The sequence below is a fragment of the Aspergillus terreus genome, genomic scaffold (genome assembly GCF_000149615.1).
Source record: "Aspergillus terreus NIH2624 scaffold_6 genomic scaffold, whole genome shotgun sequence".
NCBI lineage: Eukaryota > Fungi > Ascomycota > Eurotiomycetes > Eurotiales > Aspergillaceae > Aspergillus > Aspergillus terreus.
In genome coordinates, this window is record NT_165929.1 from 1611758 (window position 1) to 1628826 (window position 17069).

The 17069-nt window shown below is 56.2% G+C and overlaps 7 protein-coding genes across 7 annotated transcripts; 3 read left to right on the forward strand and 4 right to left on the reverse strand.

Moving 5' to 3' along the window:
- Nucleotides 1–57: 57 nt before the first annotated feature.
- Nucleotides 58–6066, reverse strand: ATEG_04814 (RNA helicase SLH1; the record flags this gene model as incomplete). Its single annotated transcript, XM_001213992.1, has 1 exon — nt 58–6066. The coding sequence occupies one exon, from the start codon at nt 6064–6066 to the stop codon at nt 58–60; it is 6009 nt and encodes a 2002-aa protein (XP_001213992.1).
- A 354-nt stretch (nt 6067–6420) lies between these two features.
- Nucleotides 6421–8864, forward strand: ATEG_04815 (anoctamin family protein; the record flags this gene model as incomplete). Its single annotated transcript, XM_001213993.1, has 5 exons — nt 6421–6502; nt 6554–6710; nt 6775–7063; nt 7113–7544; nt 7599–8864. The coding sequence occupies 5 exons, from the start codon at nt 6421–6423 to the stop codon at nt 8862–8864; spliced, it is 2226 nt and encodes a 741-aa protein (XP_001213993.1).
- Nucleotides 8865–9328: 464 nt separating this feature from the next.
- ATEG_04816 (sterol desaturase family protein) lies at nt 9329–10292 on the reverse strand (the record flags this gene model as incomplete). The annotated part of the gene is made up of 3 exons (XM_001213994.1): nt 9329–9381; nt 9431–10105; nt 10154–10292. The coding sequence occupies 3 exons, from the start codon at nt 10290–10292 to the stop codon at nt 9329–9331; spliced, it is 867 nt and encodes a 288-aa protein (XP_001213994.1).
- Nucleotides 10293–10540: 248 nt separating this feature from the next.
- Nucleotides 10541–11123, reverse strand: ATEG_04817 (uncharacterized protein; the record flags this gene model as incomplete). The annotated part of the gene is made up of 2 exons (XM_001213995.1): nt 10541–10982; nt 11038–11123. 2 exons carry the CDS (start codon nt 11121–11123, stop codon nt 10541–10543), a joined length of 528 nt encoding a protein of 175 aa, XP_001213995.1.
- A 699-nt stretch (nt 11124–11822) lies between these two features.
- ATEG_04818 (uncharacterized protein) lies at nt 11823–13255 on the forward strand (the record flags this gene model as incomplete). The annotated part of the gene is made up of 4 exons (XM_001213996.1): nt 11823–11906; nt 11961–12206; nt 12251–12623; nt 12681–13255. 4 exons carry the CDS (start codon nt 11823–11825, stop codon nt 13253–13255), a joined length of 1278 nt encoding a protein of 425 aa, XP_001213996.1.
- A 1134-nt stretch (nt 13256–14389) lies between these two features.
- ATEG_04819 (uncharacterized protein) lies at nt 14390–15364 on the forward strand (the record flags this gene model as incomplete). The annotated part of the gene is made up of 2 exons (XM_001213997.1): nt 14390–14413; nt 14468–15364. The coding sequence occupies 2 exons, from the start codon at nt 14390–14392 to the stop codon at nt 15362–15364; spliced, it is 921 nt and encodes a 306-aa protein (XP_001213997.1).
- A 539-nt stretch (nt 15365–15903) lies between these two features.
- ATEG_04820 (FAD-dependent oxidoreductase) lies at nt 15904–16991 on the reverse strand (the record flags this gene model as incomplete). The annotated part of the gene is made up of 5 exons (XM_001213998.1): nt 15904–15908; nt 15967–16348; nt 16383–16580; nt 16629–16721; nt 16776–16991. The coding sequence occupies 5 exons, from the start codon at nt 16989–16991 to the stop codon at nt 15904–15906; spliced, it is 894 nt and encodes a 297-aa protein (XP_001213998.1).
- Nucleotides 16992–17069: the final 78 nt, after the last annotated feature.

A 17069-nucleotide genomic window follows, 5' to 3' on the forward strand; every position in this document is an offset into this window, starting at 1 on the left:
CATAATTCTCTACTATATATGAATATTTACGATCCTGATAAATACTATATGCAGGCCTCAGCCCTTCTCAGGGAAACCCCCAGGCCCAGGCAGAGCCTGCGCCGAAGATGCCAGCTCAACCGCCACATTCGACATGACCCACTGCATACCAGGGTAGGAATCGCTGATGACCTTGATATTGACAGCAATCTTCCCTGGAGCGGCTGAAGCAGCGAACTGATCCAGCAGAGTCCCCGGGAACTTAACAGAGGACCGGACGGTGGGGCCTGCATTCGCGCCCTTTGATGGGTTCGATCTCTTGCTGGAGCTCCCGCTGCCGTTCCTGAAACCGTTCTGCTTGGTGGCGGACGGCCAGGACACGCGCTTCATGCCTAGAATCTCACCATCGGAGCCATCGGATTTGGCGGCGCACACAACCAGGAAGAAGCCCTCCGTCTGAGGTTTCGGGAACCGCGGCGCGTAGATCCTGTACTCCGAGTCGGTTGGGGGGTTCTGACGAGACAAGGAGATGGTGATGCCGGTTGACGACACATTGGAAATCTCCAGGGAGATGCTCGGGAGGTACGAGACGGCCTTTGTGAACTGTGCAGCAGGCAGTTGCAGTTTGCGGGCGAGGGACGACACAGCGCCAGTGGGCATAGCGGATAGAGCCACCAAAGTCTCCGGCAAGGCGGTTGATGGTCTTTCGACATCGATGCCTGGTAGGATGGACAACGGGTAGTCCTCAGGCCAGCGCGCAGACTTGATGCATTGGAGTAGCGTCATCAGCTGCTGGCAGGCGGGCAGGTAGCCCAGTTCTGTCATCACATCGATGGATGCCTGCAGGATACGGATGCCCTGGTCCAGGACCGAGATCTGGTCTCCGACGTAATCAGATATCGGGAGATCGATCCGCGACATGTATGCTTGCAGGAGGAGGAAGGCTTTCATGTGGGGATCCCACATGGGGAGATCGCCCATGGATTCCACAGAGAGGGGCAAATTGCGGGCGAGCTCTGCGTTGATGAGGTCTTCGTTGTGTCTGACGGGCAGCTCGTCGAATTCGGTTGCAGAGCACATCCAGCTCAGCACGTCTTGGAAAGTCGGGTTCGGTTTAGCGTGCGACATGAGGTAGCGGATCGTCTTGTGCGACAGGTAGTAGTAACTCATGATTTTGCCGAACGGCGTGGGGTCGACGTCGCCTGTAGCGGAGTCAAGAATAACGCACGATGACTCGGCTAGCTCTCCGAGTGACTTGTCCACCAGATCGATCATGAAATCCTGCGCAATTGCCTGGGCAGCCATGGTGTTGTGCTCCTCAGCGGAGATTTCAAGACCATAGTAGGAGGGATTCTTATGCAGTCGGCGGAAGAAGAACGTCCATGTCAGGTAGTCCAAGGCGTCTTGTTTCGTGGCGATCGTGCCTGCGGATACTTCGGCGCCCAAATGGTTGTCGAGGACCTTGTGCAGAGTGGACTCGACGGGGAAGCCGGTATGGAGGAAGTGCTTGTAAAATGCTTTCTTGGAGTCCTGGGTGAAAATGCGTGCGATACCAGAGGAGTCGAACTGGGGACGACCAGCACGACCGAGCATCTGCAGGACATCAGTCAGATCCATGTCCCTATAGCCTTCAATCTTCGCATCGAAGAACTGAGTGCCCTTGACAACCACCAGATGCGCCGGAAGATTGACGCCCCACGCAAGAGTGCTGGTTGCCACAAGAATCTGTATCTTGTTATTCGCGAAGAGTTCCTCCGCGAGCTGTCGGTCCGATTCCACCAGACCGGCATGATGCAAGCCAATGCCGAAACTGAGCGCCTCCCGGAGCGCATCATCCTTGACTCTTGCTAGGTTTAGCTGCAAGTCCTCTTCGCTCATGCGGACAAACCGGCGTGGGTTGTCTTCCATTCCACAGAAGTTGATCAGGTCCTTGGCCGTGAGTCGGGTTTGTCTACGGGAGGCAACAAAGACAATGACCGGCTTCTCGGGTGAGTGGTTCTTAATCGCAAGGAAAGTCGGCCGGTTCATGGACTGCATCAGAGGGCAGAATCCACGTTGTTCGGGGAAACCGTCAATGTAGATCTCGAGAGGGACAGGGCGCACAGAATGTCGGAAATTATACAATCCCTCCTTGACTCCCAGCCAGTTCGCGAGATCGGTAGCATTGGCACAAGCAGTCGACATGCCCATCAGCCGGACGGATCCCTTAGACTGCGAAGCGATGTAGTTCATTCGCGAGACAATGATCTCCAGAATAGGACCTCGATCACCGCCTAGCAGGTGAATCTCGTCAATTATCACTAGGCTCACCTTCCGCACGTAGTCTCTGGTCTGCCAACTACGCGAGATACCGTCCCATTTTTCAGGCGTTGTAATGATGATATCCGCGTCACGGATGGTCCGCGTGTCAGGCGTATTGTCACCAGTCAACTCGACCAATTTCAGTCCCATGGGGGCTGTAAGGCGTTTCTTCCAGTCCTGTACGCGCTCACGGACAAGAGCCTTCATTGGGGCGATGTATACAACCTTTGAACCAGGCTTCTCCCTGAAGGCCCACCACATCGCCAGTTCCGCAGCCACGGTCTTTCCACTACCCGTAGGAGAGCCCAGGAGAACATTCGCTGGGGTGTGATACAAAAGATGGAAGATTTGCGTCTGCATAGGATTGAAGTACTGGAACCGTTGCCCGTATAACTCCTCTAGAAGGGGGTTCTTGAGGGCAGAAATGGGAAGAGGTTGCAGGTCCAGGAGATCCGTATACACACTTTCGGTGTCTGGACGAATTAAGTGTTGGAAAGAGACGGGCGTAACGGTTTCTGCTCCCAGCCATCGATCGGAAATGGCGCGGACGTAGATCTGACTGGGCAACGGGTCTGACAGTGGAATCGTAAAGTTGAGCTCATGCTCGTCATGGAGCTTCTTCCGGCTGAGAATGAAATACTCGTGATGGTAGATCTCTGAGGTTTCCGAGTTCTCCACCCAGACCCAATAGGACTCAGAGGCACCGTGGTGCCTATCATTCCAGACATACTCGGGATAGAGACAGAGTCTGATACGAAGGACGTCTCTGTTCAGAGGAGCTATTTCGGCCTCCACGCTGAGGGTAGGGAAATTGTCCAGTAACTTGGCCAATGTCTTGCCCATCTTTTGATTGTGGACAAGCTGGCCAATCTCCGCAACCTCCATATCGCGCATTGACTCGATGGATGAACTCGGAAGTTTCTCGTCCAAGTTCCTGAGGATCGGCTGAGGGAGGTCGAATTGGTGGAACGGATGGTCAAAGGGCCAGATTTGCTTTTCGATAGACTTGCACAGCGACAAGAGCACCTGGCATTGATAACCCCAGCGTCGGTTCAATGCAATCATGAACAAAGCACGACAGATACGGGCCGCATTTTGTGCCACATAACCAGTATCTGAAACCAAAGCGAAGTCCTCGATCTTGGCACGCGAGATATAAGACTGAAGTAGAATGTTCGTTTTGGCGTGGGGCGAGTCATTGCCTTCTGCGATCTCAGTCTGGATCGCCTCTTCACGTAGCCGATCGAGTTCCTTGGATTCATTCTCGCGGGCTTGAATGTTGTCGAATTCACCGCTCATACTGATCATCCTCAGCACATCCGCTTCACCGGCTCGAGGGCGCATCATTTCATTAAAGATTTCAATGCTAGTCTGTAAGACATAGTACTGACTTGCAATGCGCCCAACGTCCTTTGCGCGCAGTTCCTCAGTCTTTTCGTTGTAAATGATCATCTGGCTCTTCTGCAATACAAGCGCAGCCTGGATGATCAACTGACGACGTCTCTGGACCAGCATAGGGTCGTCTCGAATCTCCGCCCAGTCGATGCCATAGTTCCTCGGTTCACGCAGCATGCGCACAAACAGATACGAATAGCCCAGCCACTGCACCGCTTCTGGAACTGAGGTGACTGTACCGAGGGAGATCTCGGCATTAAGGTTATCCACTAGCCGGCTGGAAAATCGAGATTCGATCGGTTGCTGGGAGGTGACTGCGGAGAGATAATGGTGTAGCTTATCGTGTGTCGTGCAAATGAAACCAATACCAGTGTCCTGGAATTGTGGCCGGCCGGCACGACCGAAGATCTGTAGCACATCGAGAATACCAAGATCGACAAATTTACCTTCCTGCGGGTTATACAACTGCGTTCCCTTGATGACGACTGCTGCTGCGGGAAGGTTAACACCCCAGGCAAGCGTAGCTGTACAACACAAGACTTTAATCAAGCCTTCCGAAAACATGCGTTCCATCAAGTTACGATCACTTCTGCTCATGCCGGCATGGTGCGTTCCAAACCCACTGGCAAATAGATCCCGCAGCTCGCGAGCACGGGCATGTTTCATATCCCCGAGCGCGCTGGAATATTTCTCATGATCCTGGCAGCTGAACAAGTCTTCGCATCCCTCCTCAGCAGCCAACTGCTTCAGCATACGAGCAGTCAGGACAGTGTCTTTGCGCGAGTGCACGAAGACCATGACTTGGTGCCCATGCTCAAGCATATCACGCACTTTCTCGAAGGCGACAACATCAAGATTTTCGCGAGATTGCTTCGAGCCCGGCTTCCCCTTGACACCGATAAAATGTTGTTCGAGAGGAACTGGACGAAAAGAGCTGTCAAAATAAAACAGCCCCGCCATCTTATTGACCTTCAAGAAGTCGGCCACATCTATATAGTTGGGCAGGGTCGCAGAAAGACCAACGATGCGGATGAGCGACTGTGTACTCTCAACCTGACGCTGGGTACGGGCCACCAAGGACTCGATCACTGCACCACGCTCATCGTGAAGCATGTGAACCTCATCGATGATCAACAAGCGGACCTTTTGGACGAGCTCGGTATCCCCAGTGCTCTTTCGGGTCACCACATCCCATTTTTCAGGGGTGGTGACAATAATTTGTGTTTCAACGATCTCTCGCTTGGTCAATTGCATATCGCCGGTCAATTCACGGACCTGAATGCCTAGCCAGGCGAGCCGCTTGCCGAGCTTTTCGGTGACTTCAGCCGCCAAAGCCTTCATCGGAGCGACATAGACAATCTTGAAGTCGTCGACCTGGACTGCGAACTCTGTTGCCTCTGGCTCTTCCACGGGGTTCGGGGCGGTATTTTTGCCGATAGCGTTCAAGATCGTCAACATAGCCGCATCTGTCTTACCAGCACCGGTTGGGGCACAGATAAGCATGTTTTCACTGGTCTTGTAGGCCACGTCATACAGCAAGCTCTGCATGCGATTCAATGTTTTGTAACCTTTGAAAGTCCCTTGGCACAGGCCATCCATCGACGCGATTGGAACTAGCTTTTGTGTGGCAGCGAGCGTGCCAACCCGGGATGCTGGGACTTCAATTTCGGTGTATTTCTGCTCCTCGATCTGTTTACTGCCCATGGGGAGCCCGTATTTCTTCCCGCCCAGCGCCAGGGTATTTCGCGAGTCGTGCATCTTGAAGACGTGCGGGTACTGTGGCTCCTGTCTGGTCTGGGCGGGGAGCAGCGGGGTATGTTTGTGCTCGTAGTCCTGCTGCCGCAATGCTCGTTCTCGCTCGGCCTTGGTTTGGAGCCTTCCGGACATCAGGCCGTCAGTCTGCGCTTCGGGGCCGGTGGCAGCGCTCGCAAGGATCTCTGCCCGGTGTGCAATCAATTCAATTACGAAGTCCAGGTCGTCGAAGCCCACGATCTCCGCCAGAGACATCTGTAGCTCGTCATCGCCACTGTCCGTGGCCAAAGTAGCCGAAATCTGCTGCGCCAGCTCATTCGCGTCTAATCCGGGCTTTTGGAGACTGAGGCCCAGGCATTTCTGCTCTAGCCAGTTTTGATCGTAGGCGTTCGTCGGGGGAGAAACGACACGATCTGTCTCGTCGAGGCCCACACTAGACTCATCATCGGAACTAATGACATCCCAGATATCATCGACGGTTCCGGGAGAAGAGTAATCGTCGTCCAGATCCAAATCCAAATCACTGCCGTAAGCAAGGTCTTTTGCGGGGTCCTTTGGCAGTTTCAACTCGGCGATAGCTTCGCGCATGGCCGCCAGTTGGGCCAGCCACTGGAACTCGGCGGAGTTATTGGTTGCCATATTGTACCAGCCCAGTTGCCTTTTGAACGGGAGTTTGTCGGTATTGAGGAAGAGAGGAAGATGAGATGACCGTTGTTGTTGAGGCGTGGAGAGAATAAACGGGAAGGAATAGCGGGCAGAATAGGACCGCCTTATGGGCGGTGAGGACCTGCAACCCTAGGGCTAATTAGGCCATTTAAGCTTCCTGGAATCCTGGGTGACGTCGTCATCGGCGGATCTCGAGCTGAAGCGACTCCACGCGGTCTTCAAGAAGCCGAACCGCCCCTTTTTCCTTTTCTTCTCCAGTCGTCTCTGAATATACCCGTCGCCAGTATCTTCACGGGCTGAGACTGGTGACTGTCTCGCATCGCATCAATGGCTCCCACTGAGCTCCAGAAGGCCGTGGACCGCAACAATCATGTGGACTACGTCATCCGTTACAGCTTTGCGCAGACGGGTATGTTCGCCGCGATCTGGGCTTGCAGCCAGGATATCTGACCTTCTATAGACTCTAAAGACGCCGATAACGAGCTTGAGCTGTTGCTCCGACGTCTCCATGAAGTAGGTTTACAGAGTGAGGTGAGGGAGGGCGACGAATCGTCGATCCTGGTCTTCGTGCGGGCTTCCAGGAAGAAGAGCCTGAAGCGCGCGGTCTACCAGTCCCGGTACGCTTGTCGATAACTTGTCGCATGACGTTTTGAACGATCCTCCTCTAATACGTGCGTCTAGAATCCGCGATTGGCTGTATGGTGTTCGTAACACCGAACCGGAACCAGAGGATTCGGCAGAACCTCAAACGGAATCGGAGCGGTTGCGCGTAATTTACCATATGATAACTGTCCCTCGCGAAGGGGGCGGCGCTGGGATCATTCCTAAGTCCGATGAATGGAAAAATGTCGTTGCCATTTTCCCGCTACATGACCAGGAGGCCAACAGCCAGTGTATCAGGGACTGGAGTCGCAAGACTTTCTTGACGACGGAGGATCTGGATCAGATACGGAATACTTTCGGAGAGAGTGTAAGTTGGGTTTCCGCGGGGCAGATAGTGGATATGCTAACATGCCTAGGTCGGATTCTACTTTGCGTTCTTGCAGTCGTACTTCAGGTTTCTTCTCTTCCCTGCGGCGTTCGGGTTCTCGTGCTGGGTATTGCTCGGTTCTTTCTCGACAATCTACACGGTTGTCAACGCTCTATGGTGTATCATCTTTATCGAGTACTGGAAGCGACAGGAGGAAGATCTCAGCTGCCGATGGCAAACACGTGGAGTGTCGTTCCTCCGCCCCAAGCGGCGGGAATTCCAGCCGGAGATGGAGGTCCGCGATGAAGACACCGGCGAGATCAGAGGTGTCTTTCCCCAGTCCAAGCGTATCCAGCGGCAGCTCCTGCAGATTCCTTTCACCGTGGTGGCGGTGATCGGTCTGGGTGTTATAATCGCTACTTGCTTTGCGATTGAAATCTTCATCTCCGAGATCTACAACGGACCGCTCAAAGGATACCTGGTAAGTCGCGTCCTCCGGTTATAATGTGCAAGCCTGATTGGTATGCATGATTAGGTGTTTATTCCCACCATTCTTCTGTCGGCCCTCATCCCAACAATGACTACGATACTGGTTTCCGTCGCGACCCGACTGAACAACTATGAAAACTACGAGACCCAGGCAGCCTATGACGTAGCTCTAACGCGGAAAATTTTCATTATCAACTTCATCACCTCTTATCTGCCGATTATCCTAACGGCCTTCGTCTATCTCCCCTTTGCCAGCTACATCGTGCCGTACTTGGATGTCTTTTCGCTCACGGTCCGTCCGTTCGTGAGCAAGGAGCACGCAACGAAGGCCCGCACGAAATTCACCATCAACCCCGACCGTCTCCGCAAGCAAGTCATTTACTTTACTGTTACGGCCCAGGCTGTGAATTTTGCACAGGAGACGATCGTCCCCATGCTCAAACAGCGCTTCGCCCAGAAGTACAAGGAATACCTCAAAAAGCGCAACAAGCCTGTTCCCGAAGACGGAAAGGCGACCAAGGCGCGCGCAGCATCGTTAAAGGATGACCCCAACGAAGCGGTATTCCTTGCCCGCGTCCGCAACGAAGCGGAGATGGACGATTATGATGTTACCGACGACCTGCGCGAGATGTGCATCCAGTTTGGCTATCTGGCGCTGTTCTCGCCCATCTGGCCGCTCGTCCCGGTGTCCTTCCTGATCAACAACTGGGTCGAGCTGCGCTCCGACTTCTTCAAGATCTGCATGGAATGCAAACGCCCCTGGCCACAGCGTGCAGAGACTATTGGACCGTGGCTGGACAGCTTGAGCTTCCTCTCTTGGGTTGGAAGCATCACGAGCTCGGCGCTCGTCTACATGTTCCGCAACGCACAGGTTGCGCCGAACGGCCAGCCATCGACCATCCACGGCTGGGCCCTTTTGTTGACCATCTTCTTCTCGGAGCATCTGTACCTCCTGGTTCGATATGCGGTGCAAGCCGCCATGAGCAAGCTGGAGCCGCCCAATGTGCGCAAGGAACGCACGGAGCGGTACAACATGCGGAAACGCTATCTTGAGTCGACTCTACAATCGCGGGTGAGCAGTGACGACGAGTCTGATGAGCCCGCTCCACCGGCTGAGGCCGACTCTGGGGTTGATCTGTCACAGATTACGCGGCAAACTTTGGAGGAGGACGCGCGCCAGTGGTCCCGACACGGGACAGATCCGGCGGAGAAGTTTTGGCAGCGTCAGAAGGGATGGAGAGAGTCGGCGATTGTTGCGTCTTCGATTGTTCGCACGTTGACGGCGGATTCGGAGTCAAAGAAGGAGCAGTAGGTTAGTTTGCCGGTGGTTGGTTATGGAATGGCTAGACTGTTGATATCGATTGCTGTGCGAGTTTGGGAGTCTTTGTATGATGGCGAATGATCTCTTGACTGTCAATGTGAAGTCTCATGTCACCCACTCTCTTGATGACCTTTTTATGTCCCCAGACCTGGCGAAATATAGCAATATGAGTCTCTAAGGTTACGGCGTTATGGCATGTACCGATGAGCGGATTCTCTTAGCAGAAGACCACATGAAGAGTCAGAAATGGCAGGCATCTTGATGAGATGAAGAGCAAATGTTCAATGACTTCTTTGTTTGATAGACTGGCCCTTGAGCTGATGACTAAGTGACCAGCCAGCAGTGTCCAGTTGGCGAACGAGCGATATACTAATATTACAAGACGAGCACTATTAATTACGTAGAGTATAGGAATGGATGCAAGACAGCCATCTGACAATAGAACCATGGACCCTTTATCGTACTTTCTTCGCCCTCCCTTTTGGTCCGGCCACCGTGCCCATCAACACTGCACCACGTTAGCAGCTTCCTACAGAAGACGAGTATACCGCACTCACCATCCCAATGCTTGAAAGAGCTGGAATAATTCCCAACAAAATACCGATGATGATCATCATGCCAGTCGGCGCCTCCCCAGATGGGAAAAATCCGGCGCAGACTCCACGGAAAGTCATACCCGGAGTGCGCATCGATCGCCTGCACCTGACGCAGCGTCATCCACACCAACACCGTCACCAGATGCACATTGCCAGCGAAATACCCCAGAACAAGTGGAGGCCCAATCGTCCCAAACCCCAGCAGCAGCGTCTCCCAGGGACTCGCATATTCGGCCGTCAAGCCGAACGGCGCCGCGTACTGGTGGTGCACGCGATGGATGCGGCGATACAGCGGGCCCCAGTGGAAGGCGCGGTGCAGCCAGTAGTGGTATGTGTCTTCGACGAGGAAGAACATGAGGAGCTGGGCGGCGAGGGTCTTTGCGGCGGGGAAGGGGAGGCTGTATTGCAGGCCGCAGAGGTCCATCATCGGGTGGAAGAGGACGATCAGGGGGAGCTCGACGATGAAGTGGATGGCCAGGATGTACTTGACGCAGGTCCACTGGTCTGCGGCTGATGGGGGGGCTTTCTGGTCCTGGATTTTGTAGCGGCGAAAGATGCTGGGGAGAGCGTCGGCGATGATCCAGGGCAGACAGCGGCCGAAGTAGATGAGCTCGTGGGCGACGAAGGTGATGAGGCCTGATCATTAGTGTTGAATATGGGGGAGGATGAATGGAATGAGCATACCGGTGGCTAGGATGTCATTGTCCCAGTAGGCGTAATGGGCTTCCCATAGAGCCTCCAGCGTGGAGAGCTTGGGGAGCTGCTGGAGGACATGCGCGTACGAGGCCATCGGAGCCGAGGCGTTGTAACTGAACAGCTCCATGGTGTACAGAACTTTGATAGGTTTACTTCTTTCATGACAGGAACGTTGGACTTATATAGACTTATATAGGGGCACGGGTGGCGAGTGAAGAGGATCCGGGATGGTCTGACCAGACAGACCACCCCGGATCCTCCATCGTCTGACTGCCTAGCCCTAATGCTGTCTGAAACAATGACACAGAAAAATTGTGGATTTTACATAGATTGACATCTGTACAGGGGTTTTTCGCAGTACTCTGTATATCAGCCTCAAAGCTGCAACACAGCAACACCCAGGGCCAATCCAACTACTGCAGACAGCTGAACGCCGATGTTGCCGGCAGCACCCTCTTCGCCGTCAGATCCACTCGCTGCAGCCCCGGCCGCAGAGCTAGTGCTGCTGGCACTGGTACTGGTGCTGGCGCTGGCGCTCGAGCCAGTCTCGGCGGGCCCGTCGCAGTGCCAGTGGTCACCATGAGGCTCACAGCCAACTGACTCAGTAGGAGAGGGCACCGTCGGGGTAGTCGTCGATTCCTCATCATGGTCGTCATGAGAGCCTGTCGCGGTGGAGGTGGCAGTCGCGGCGGTCGATGCCGGGCCATCACAGTGCCAGTGGTCACCATGGGGTTCACAGCCGACAGACTCGGTCGGGCTGGGCACAGCAGGAGTGGCGGTTTCTGTGGCCGCCGCGGTCGCAGGGCCATCGCAATGCCTGGTTGTGCAGGTTAGTCGCAGGACATACTGCTGGTATAGGGCTGGATACATACCAGTGGTCCCCATGAGGCTCACAGCCCACCGAAGCGGTCGGGGACGGGCCTGGGTCCTGGGCGAGGACGGAGGAGGCCACGGCCATGACTGCAAGGATTGAGAATCTCATCTTGATGGCTGCTTGGTGGTCTCGATTGATCTGGCGGTAGGACAATGGCGCAGGAAGAACGAGGGCGGCGTGCACGCTGACCCAGGTTTTATACCCAGGACAGCCGCCGCATTCACCCCATAATGGACCCTGCTGGGATTGTCATCCTCATTTAATGAAATGTGGTTTCGATGGAGGGCTGTGGATGGAAACTGGCTGGTTCATTGTGCCAAGCAGACGGGACTTACTTGGCACCTCCAAGGTTCTCGTTGTCAGGATACCGACGATGAATGTATTCATGAATGGAACTGGAAGACTGCTTTCTGGGAGTCTGTCTGCTGTTGAAGGGATGATGCTCAGATGTATGGCTCTGCAGTCGAGTGAAGAACGCAGACTCGCAGACGGAGTCATGCGAAGAGGTCTGAATATCTTCACAATGCCAAGTCTCGGAGCATGCCAAGAGTGCTTGAGAACCTTGCGAGAAGACTAGACGACGCCGATTTGCTCGTCTGGCGGAAGATCCTGTCTCCAAAGTACATGCAGCAGATGGCGAGATGTCCGCCGCAACGACAAAAAACTCGCGATACTTGGCAGACTTGGCTGAGACGGCGGGAGGACCTTGATGGCGGTGATCAGCTCAGCTGAAAAGTCTTCAAGTTGATCAGGTTCATGCTTTGTGGTCGGGAAGCAGTCATGATGCGTGGGATGCTCTGGCTGCTGTGTCTGGTGGCCGCAAGTGCTTCTCTCTGGGGGTTCGCACCACTTGCCCCAGAGGTCGAGGTAAGACTGCATCAATGAGTGGACTGTGAGTGTGCATCGCTCATACTGTGCTAGTCCATCACCCAGGTATTCGTGTCGAATATCACCATCGTCGACTCGGCAGAATCAGCGCGCCATGCGGACGAGTATGCTCGTCTCCAGCAGCGTCTTCAGCGGTCGACGGGCTCATGGGGGCCATCGCATCCACGACACCGCCTGCTGACTGCCCTCCATGGATTCCATCGTTACAGGGAGAGGAATCTAGTCGAGGTGAAGCGATGGCGGGACTGGTATAAGCAGATCCCCAAGCGACAGCGATCGGTATGTGCCACCGTGATATGCTTCAGTATCATTCTGACCAACAGATGGTGGAATCTACCGTCCACTACACGCGGAAACTCAACACCGTCGAGCATCTCTTCGAGGCCAACGAACGGGTCGCCCATGCGATCGTGGAGAACGGAAAGCGATTCTACAACGTCTCCCAAGCCGAGTTGGATGGATTCATCCAGGAGAACGAACGCGAAGGAGGCACCACCGACCGCACCAGCGTTTCCCAGGCGATGAAGCATTTTGTGCGCGACTGGTCAGACGAAGGGTATGACGAGCGGCAGGAAGCATTTCCCTGTATCATCAACGCGTTGGCGAGCATGTCGCGCAGTGAGGAACAGCCCCTGCAGGTGTTGGTGCCTGGTGCTGGCATCGGACGACTGGCGCATGAGATAGCAGTCCTTGGAGGTACGTTTACCTATATCTCGACCTTCTCAAATACGATGAGCTGATTGATTCCGACAGGCATGGAGGTCACGATGAACGAATGGTCTGCGTACATGAACCTGGCCTACCGATACATCTCGAGTCTCTCCATCCCCCACGGCATGGCCTTTCACCCATACATCGACTGGTGGTCGCATCATGCTACAACAGCCGATCTCCAGCGATCAGTGTCTTTCCCAGACCAGGTGGCCAATCCATTGTCGGTCCTGTCAGTCGAAGGAGACTTTACCACCGTGTTCTCCGACAACACCGAACAGTACGATGTGATTGTCACCCTCTTCTTCATCGACACAGCGCGTAACCTCGTCTCCTACCTCGAGACCATCCATCGACTACTAAAACCCGGCGGAACCTGGATCAACCTGGGCCCGCTCCTCTACGGCAGTGCGCCCTTCCTGCAACTGTCGCTGGACGAGATCGTAGCCCTCAGCGAGCGCATTGGCTTCACATTCGAGGAGACCGACGCCTCCTGCGGCGAACTCACCCTAGCAGGTCGCCCCGTCCGCGGCAAAGAAGTAGCCTACGCGCGGAATGGGCGAGGACTGAGTAAGAATGCGTACCAGGCGCAGTTCTGGGTTGCTCGACGAGGATAGCCGAGGATATGAGGGCGATCTGGAGTACCCCAGACTCCCCCGCATGCAGACGCTGGTCTTATTAGTTCGTGAATTGCCGATGAATATCCATTAATAAGAGAAACGGCCCATATCGCCCGCCCCAAGCCCTTAGCAGGTCCCTAGCAGGCCCTTAGCGCTATCAAGACGTCGCCGTCGCATCCGATCCTGATAAGCCTTAATTGCCGTCGCGTCGGCCGGTTCCTCCTTCTGCTCGCACGGTTGTGCTCGCAGTGTTCGTAACCCTGAGGCCGATGCAGTAACTGTCTAGTGGCTGTTGCGCCATGAGTTCCAGTGTCTCTGGTCGAGTCTGCGCTCGATGCGCTAAGATTGTATGCTCCTGACGGTTGTTTCTTAGTGCTGCATCAAGGGAATACTGACAGCCTAGAAACAACGCTGTGACGGGGGCTTCCCCTGTGCTCGCTGCTCTCGTATGTCTAGCTGCATCTACCTCATCCTGATAATGCAATGCTCAACGCAAGATCCCAGGTCTCGGCCATGTCTGTGAAGTCCAGCAACCCGGCAAAAAGGCCGATCTGGCCAAGTCCCTGGGCCATCGTCGTCCGCGAGCCTCTCGGTCGCGAGGAGGCTGTCTGTCCTGTAAGGCCCGGAAGAAGAAATGCGACGAAGTGCGTCCTCGCTGCAGCGACTGCCGCCGCTTGAATCTGCCGTGTCGGTGGAAACCATCGTCGCCGGCTTCGCCAGACTCCACGGCGTCTGCGCCGTCGCATACCTGTACAGCCTCGCCGCGATCCGAAACCAGCAACAGTCTCACCCTCGCATCCGTCACGGACCCGACATCGCCTTCCGATCCGGCCGGTCTCGACGATCCGATAGGAAGCCTGTCCACATGGCTGACCCCGGAGGCGATCGGTGCCCCCGTCGCATCGCCGGGTGGAGCCTCCAATCCGTATCTGCACAATGACGAGGACCGCTCGCTCTTCAACCACTATCTGCACATCGTCGCACGCGCCCTGTCGCGGTCCGGCGATCCCGACAGCAATCCCTTCCTGGTGACCCTGCTGCCCATGGCCGCCGCGTCGGACACCATCACGAGTGTCATTCTAGGTCTGAGCGGATGCCATTGGAAGCGCGTCTACCCGACTATCTGGAACCATGCCTTGGCTCGACAAGGACGAGGTGCGTCGGCCCCTTCTGCAAATGACAGCACTGACAGCCCCAGCCCTGGCGCAGGTCAACCAGCTCCTATCGCTGCCAAACCCACAGGCCACCCTCGAAGCCTGCGCCACCGTCCTCCTCCTCTGTCTCACGGAGCTGTTCGACGGCACCTCGCGTGTGTGGAAATGGCATCTCAAGGCGGCCGGCACCCTGCTCACCTCCGCCGGCGTCCAGACCCTCGAAGCCACCCCCGAGGGCCGCTTCTGCCTGCACCTCTTCCACTACCTCGACTCCATGTCGACCATCTCCCGCTGCAAGCCGCCGCTCCTGCACGACGGCGACAGCCTGACCGACCTCACCGCGGACAGCGGGCCGCCGCGCAGCCTGCCCACCGCCCCCGGCGACGCCATCTGCGGCATGGCGCCCGCGCTGCTCGACTTCCTGGGCATGGTGAACCTGCTCGCCGCGCACCGCAGCCGCCGCGTCGACGAGCTGTCCGAGATCGGGTTCCGCGCTGCCGCCGCCCACGTCCAGAGCCAGCTGGACGCCTGGCGCGCCGACTACGAGAGCACCAGCTGCGCCGCGCTGCCGGACCGCGATGCTGACCGCGCCACCACGGCCTTCGAGTGGGCCGTCCGCCTACGCCTGCACCAGATCGTCAACGGCTACGACCCCCGCCACGCCGCGGTCGAAAACGCCATCACGACCATCCTCGCCGCCGTCCTGGCCATCCCCTACGGCAGCCCCGTCGAGGGCAGCCTGCTCTTCCCGCTCGTCATCGCCGGCGCCAGCAGCACCACCATCGAGCGCCGCATGATGGTCAAGGAGCGGCTGATGGTGATGGAGAACACGCTGGGGTTCGGGCACATCCCACACGCGCGCCAGCTGCTCGAGACGGTGTGGGCGGAGGGCACCGAGTGGAACTGGGCGCGGGTGCGGTATAGCCAGTTCCCGGGGATGGTGTTCATCTGACGTGCTGTAGGCTGTATATACGTATGTGTACAACGACGATACGATCCAATCAATATATTCATCCACTCGTAAATATACATAATCAAGCAAAGAAACTCCTAGCCCGGCCGCAGCCTACGACCGCTGCGCAACCAACTCCTGCAAATGCTTCCGCATATCGTACCCGCACACCTCCTCGATGGTTAGCTTGCCCGGCCGGTCCGCCGACGAGCTCCATCCGATGCGCTCGCTGAGGTCTTCGCGGGCGCGGAAACTGGCCTCCTGCACGCGCGTCGCCCGCGGCTTGCGCAGCCGCTCGTACAGCGCCAGCCCCTCGGCCACGCCGTACTGCTCGCGGAACGTGCGGTGGAAGATGTAGCCCAGGGCGCCGGCGTCCTCGAACGCCATGCAGGAGCCTTGGGATTGGTCGGGCATCATGGGGTGGGCTGAACATCAGCTGGGTGGAATCACGAGCAAGGGGACATACTAGTACTCACCGGCGTCACCGAGAAGACACACCTTCCCCTTTATCCAGTAGGGGTACGGCTGGTGGCGGTACACTACACTATCAGCAGGACGTCTAGCAGAGTGACCCCCGGAGGGTGTTGGGGAAGGGGCCGTACACCGCCACATCTTGATATCCTCCGCATTCAGCATCAGCTTCTTCATGCGCGGATCCAGCCCCGGGAACGTCTCGACGAGCTGCTGCGGCGTGGCGGAGATGTTCCAGCCATCGTCGCGCAGGTCGTTGTACTCGGCCGGGTAGAAGCAGTAGCAGCTGACGACCTCGCCGTTGCTGCAGGGCGACATGACGATCTTGTCGATGCCGAAGCCGCCCCAGTACTCGATCGCCTCGTTGTCGATGTAGTCCTCGAGCCCGAGCTCGCGCAGCTTGGGCGCGCCGATGATGCAGCGGTAGCAGCATGAGGTGGACATTTGGAAATTAGGGGTGATGCCGAGGAAGCTGCGCGAGAGGGACTTGTACACGGTTTTGTTAGAGGGAAGCTAATACGAGGGTGAAGGAGAGAAGGTGACCTACGCGGATCCCGTCGGCGGCCACGATCAGATCGGCCGTTGCGGTCGTGCCGTTCTCGAACTGGATGACGCCTGCTTCGGCGTCGAGGCCCGTGGCCTTGTGGTTGACTTTGAGGGTGCATTTGGGGCCATCGCCAGGTTCTTCAAAGGCGGATTTGAGGAGTTCCTTATGGATGTCGATGCGGTGGAAGTTGTTGTAGTCCTGGTCAATCAGTATGATAGATGCTAGGGCTGTATACTCTGTGCTTACCGTGCCAAACTTGGACTTGTAGTCGCCCAGGCCGTACTCGCTCTGCACCTGGCCGGACGACCAGTCGTGCATGATCAGCTTCTTCAGAATGACCTATTTTCATCAGCCTTTGCTTGTTTGTGTTTGTTTCTTGCCGTGCACACGTACAGGCTTCGCGGCCTTCACATCCACCCCCCACTGCTCCAGGAACCGCGATCCATTCGACGCAGCACTCAACGAGGCGCCCACCTCACCAGCAAAGTCGTAGCGCTCATAGACCGTGACCTGATGACCTTGGCGACGCAGGGCCACCGCGGCAGACAGGCCGCCCAGCCCGGCGCCAATGATGGCCACGTCAAGGGGGGAGTCAGTGCGAGAGGGCATGATGCGGATGGAGGTGTCGATGATGGACAGTGTCATGTCTGAGTCTCAGAGTCGATTATATACCTGAACATCATTGAG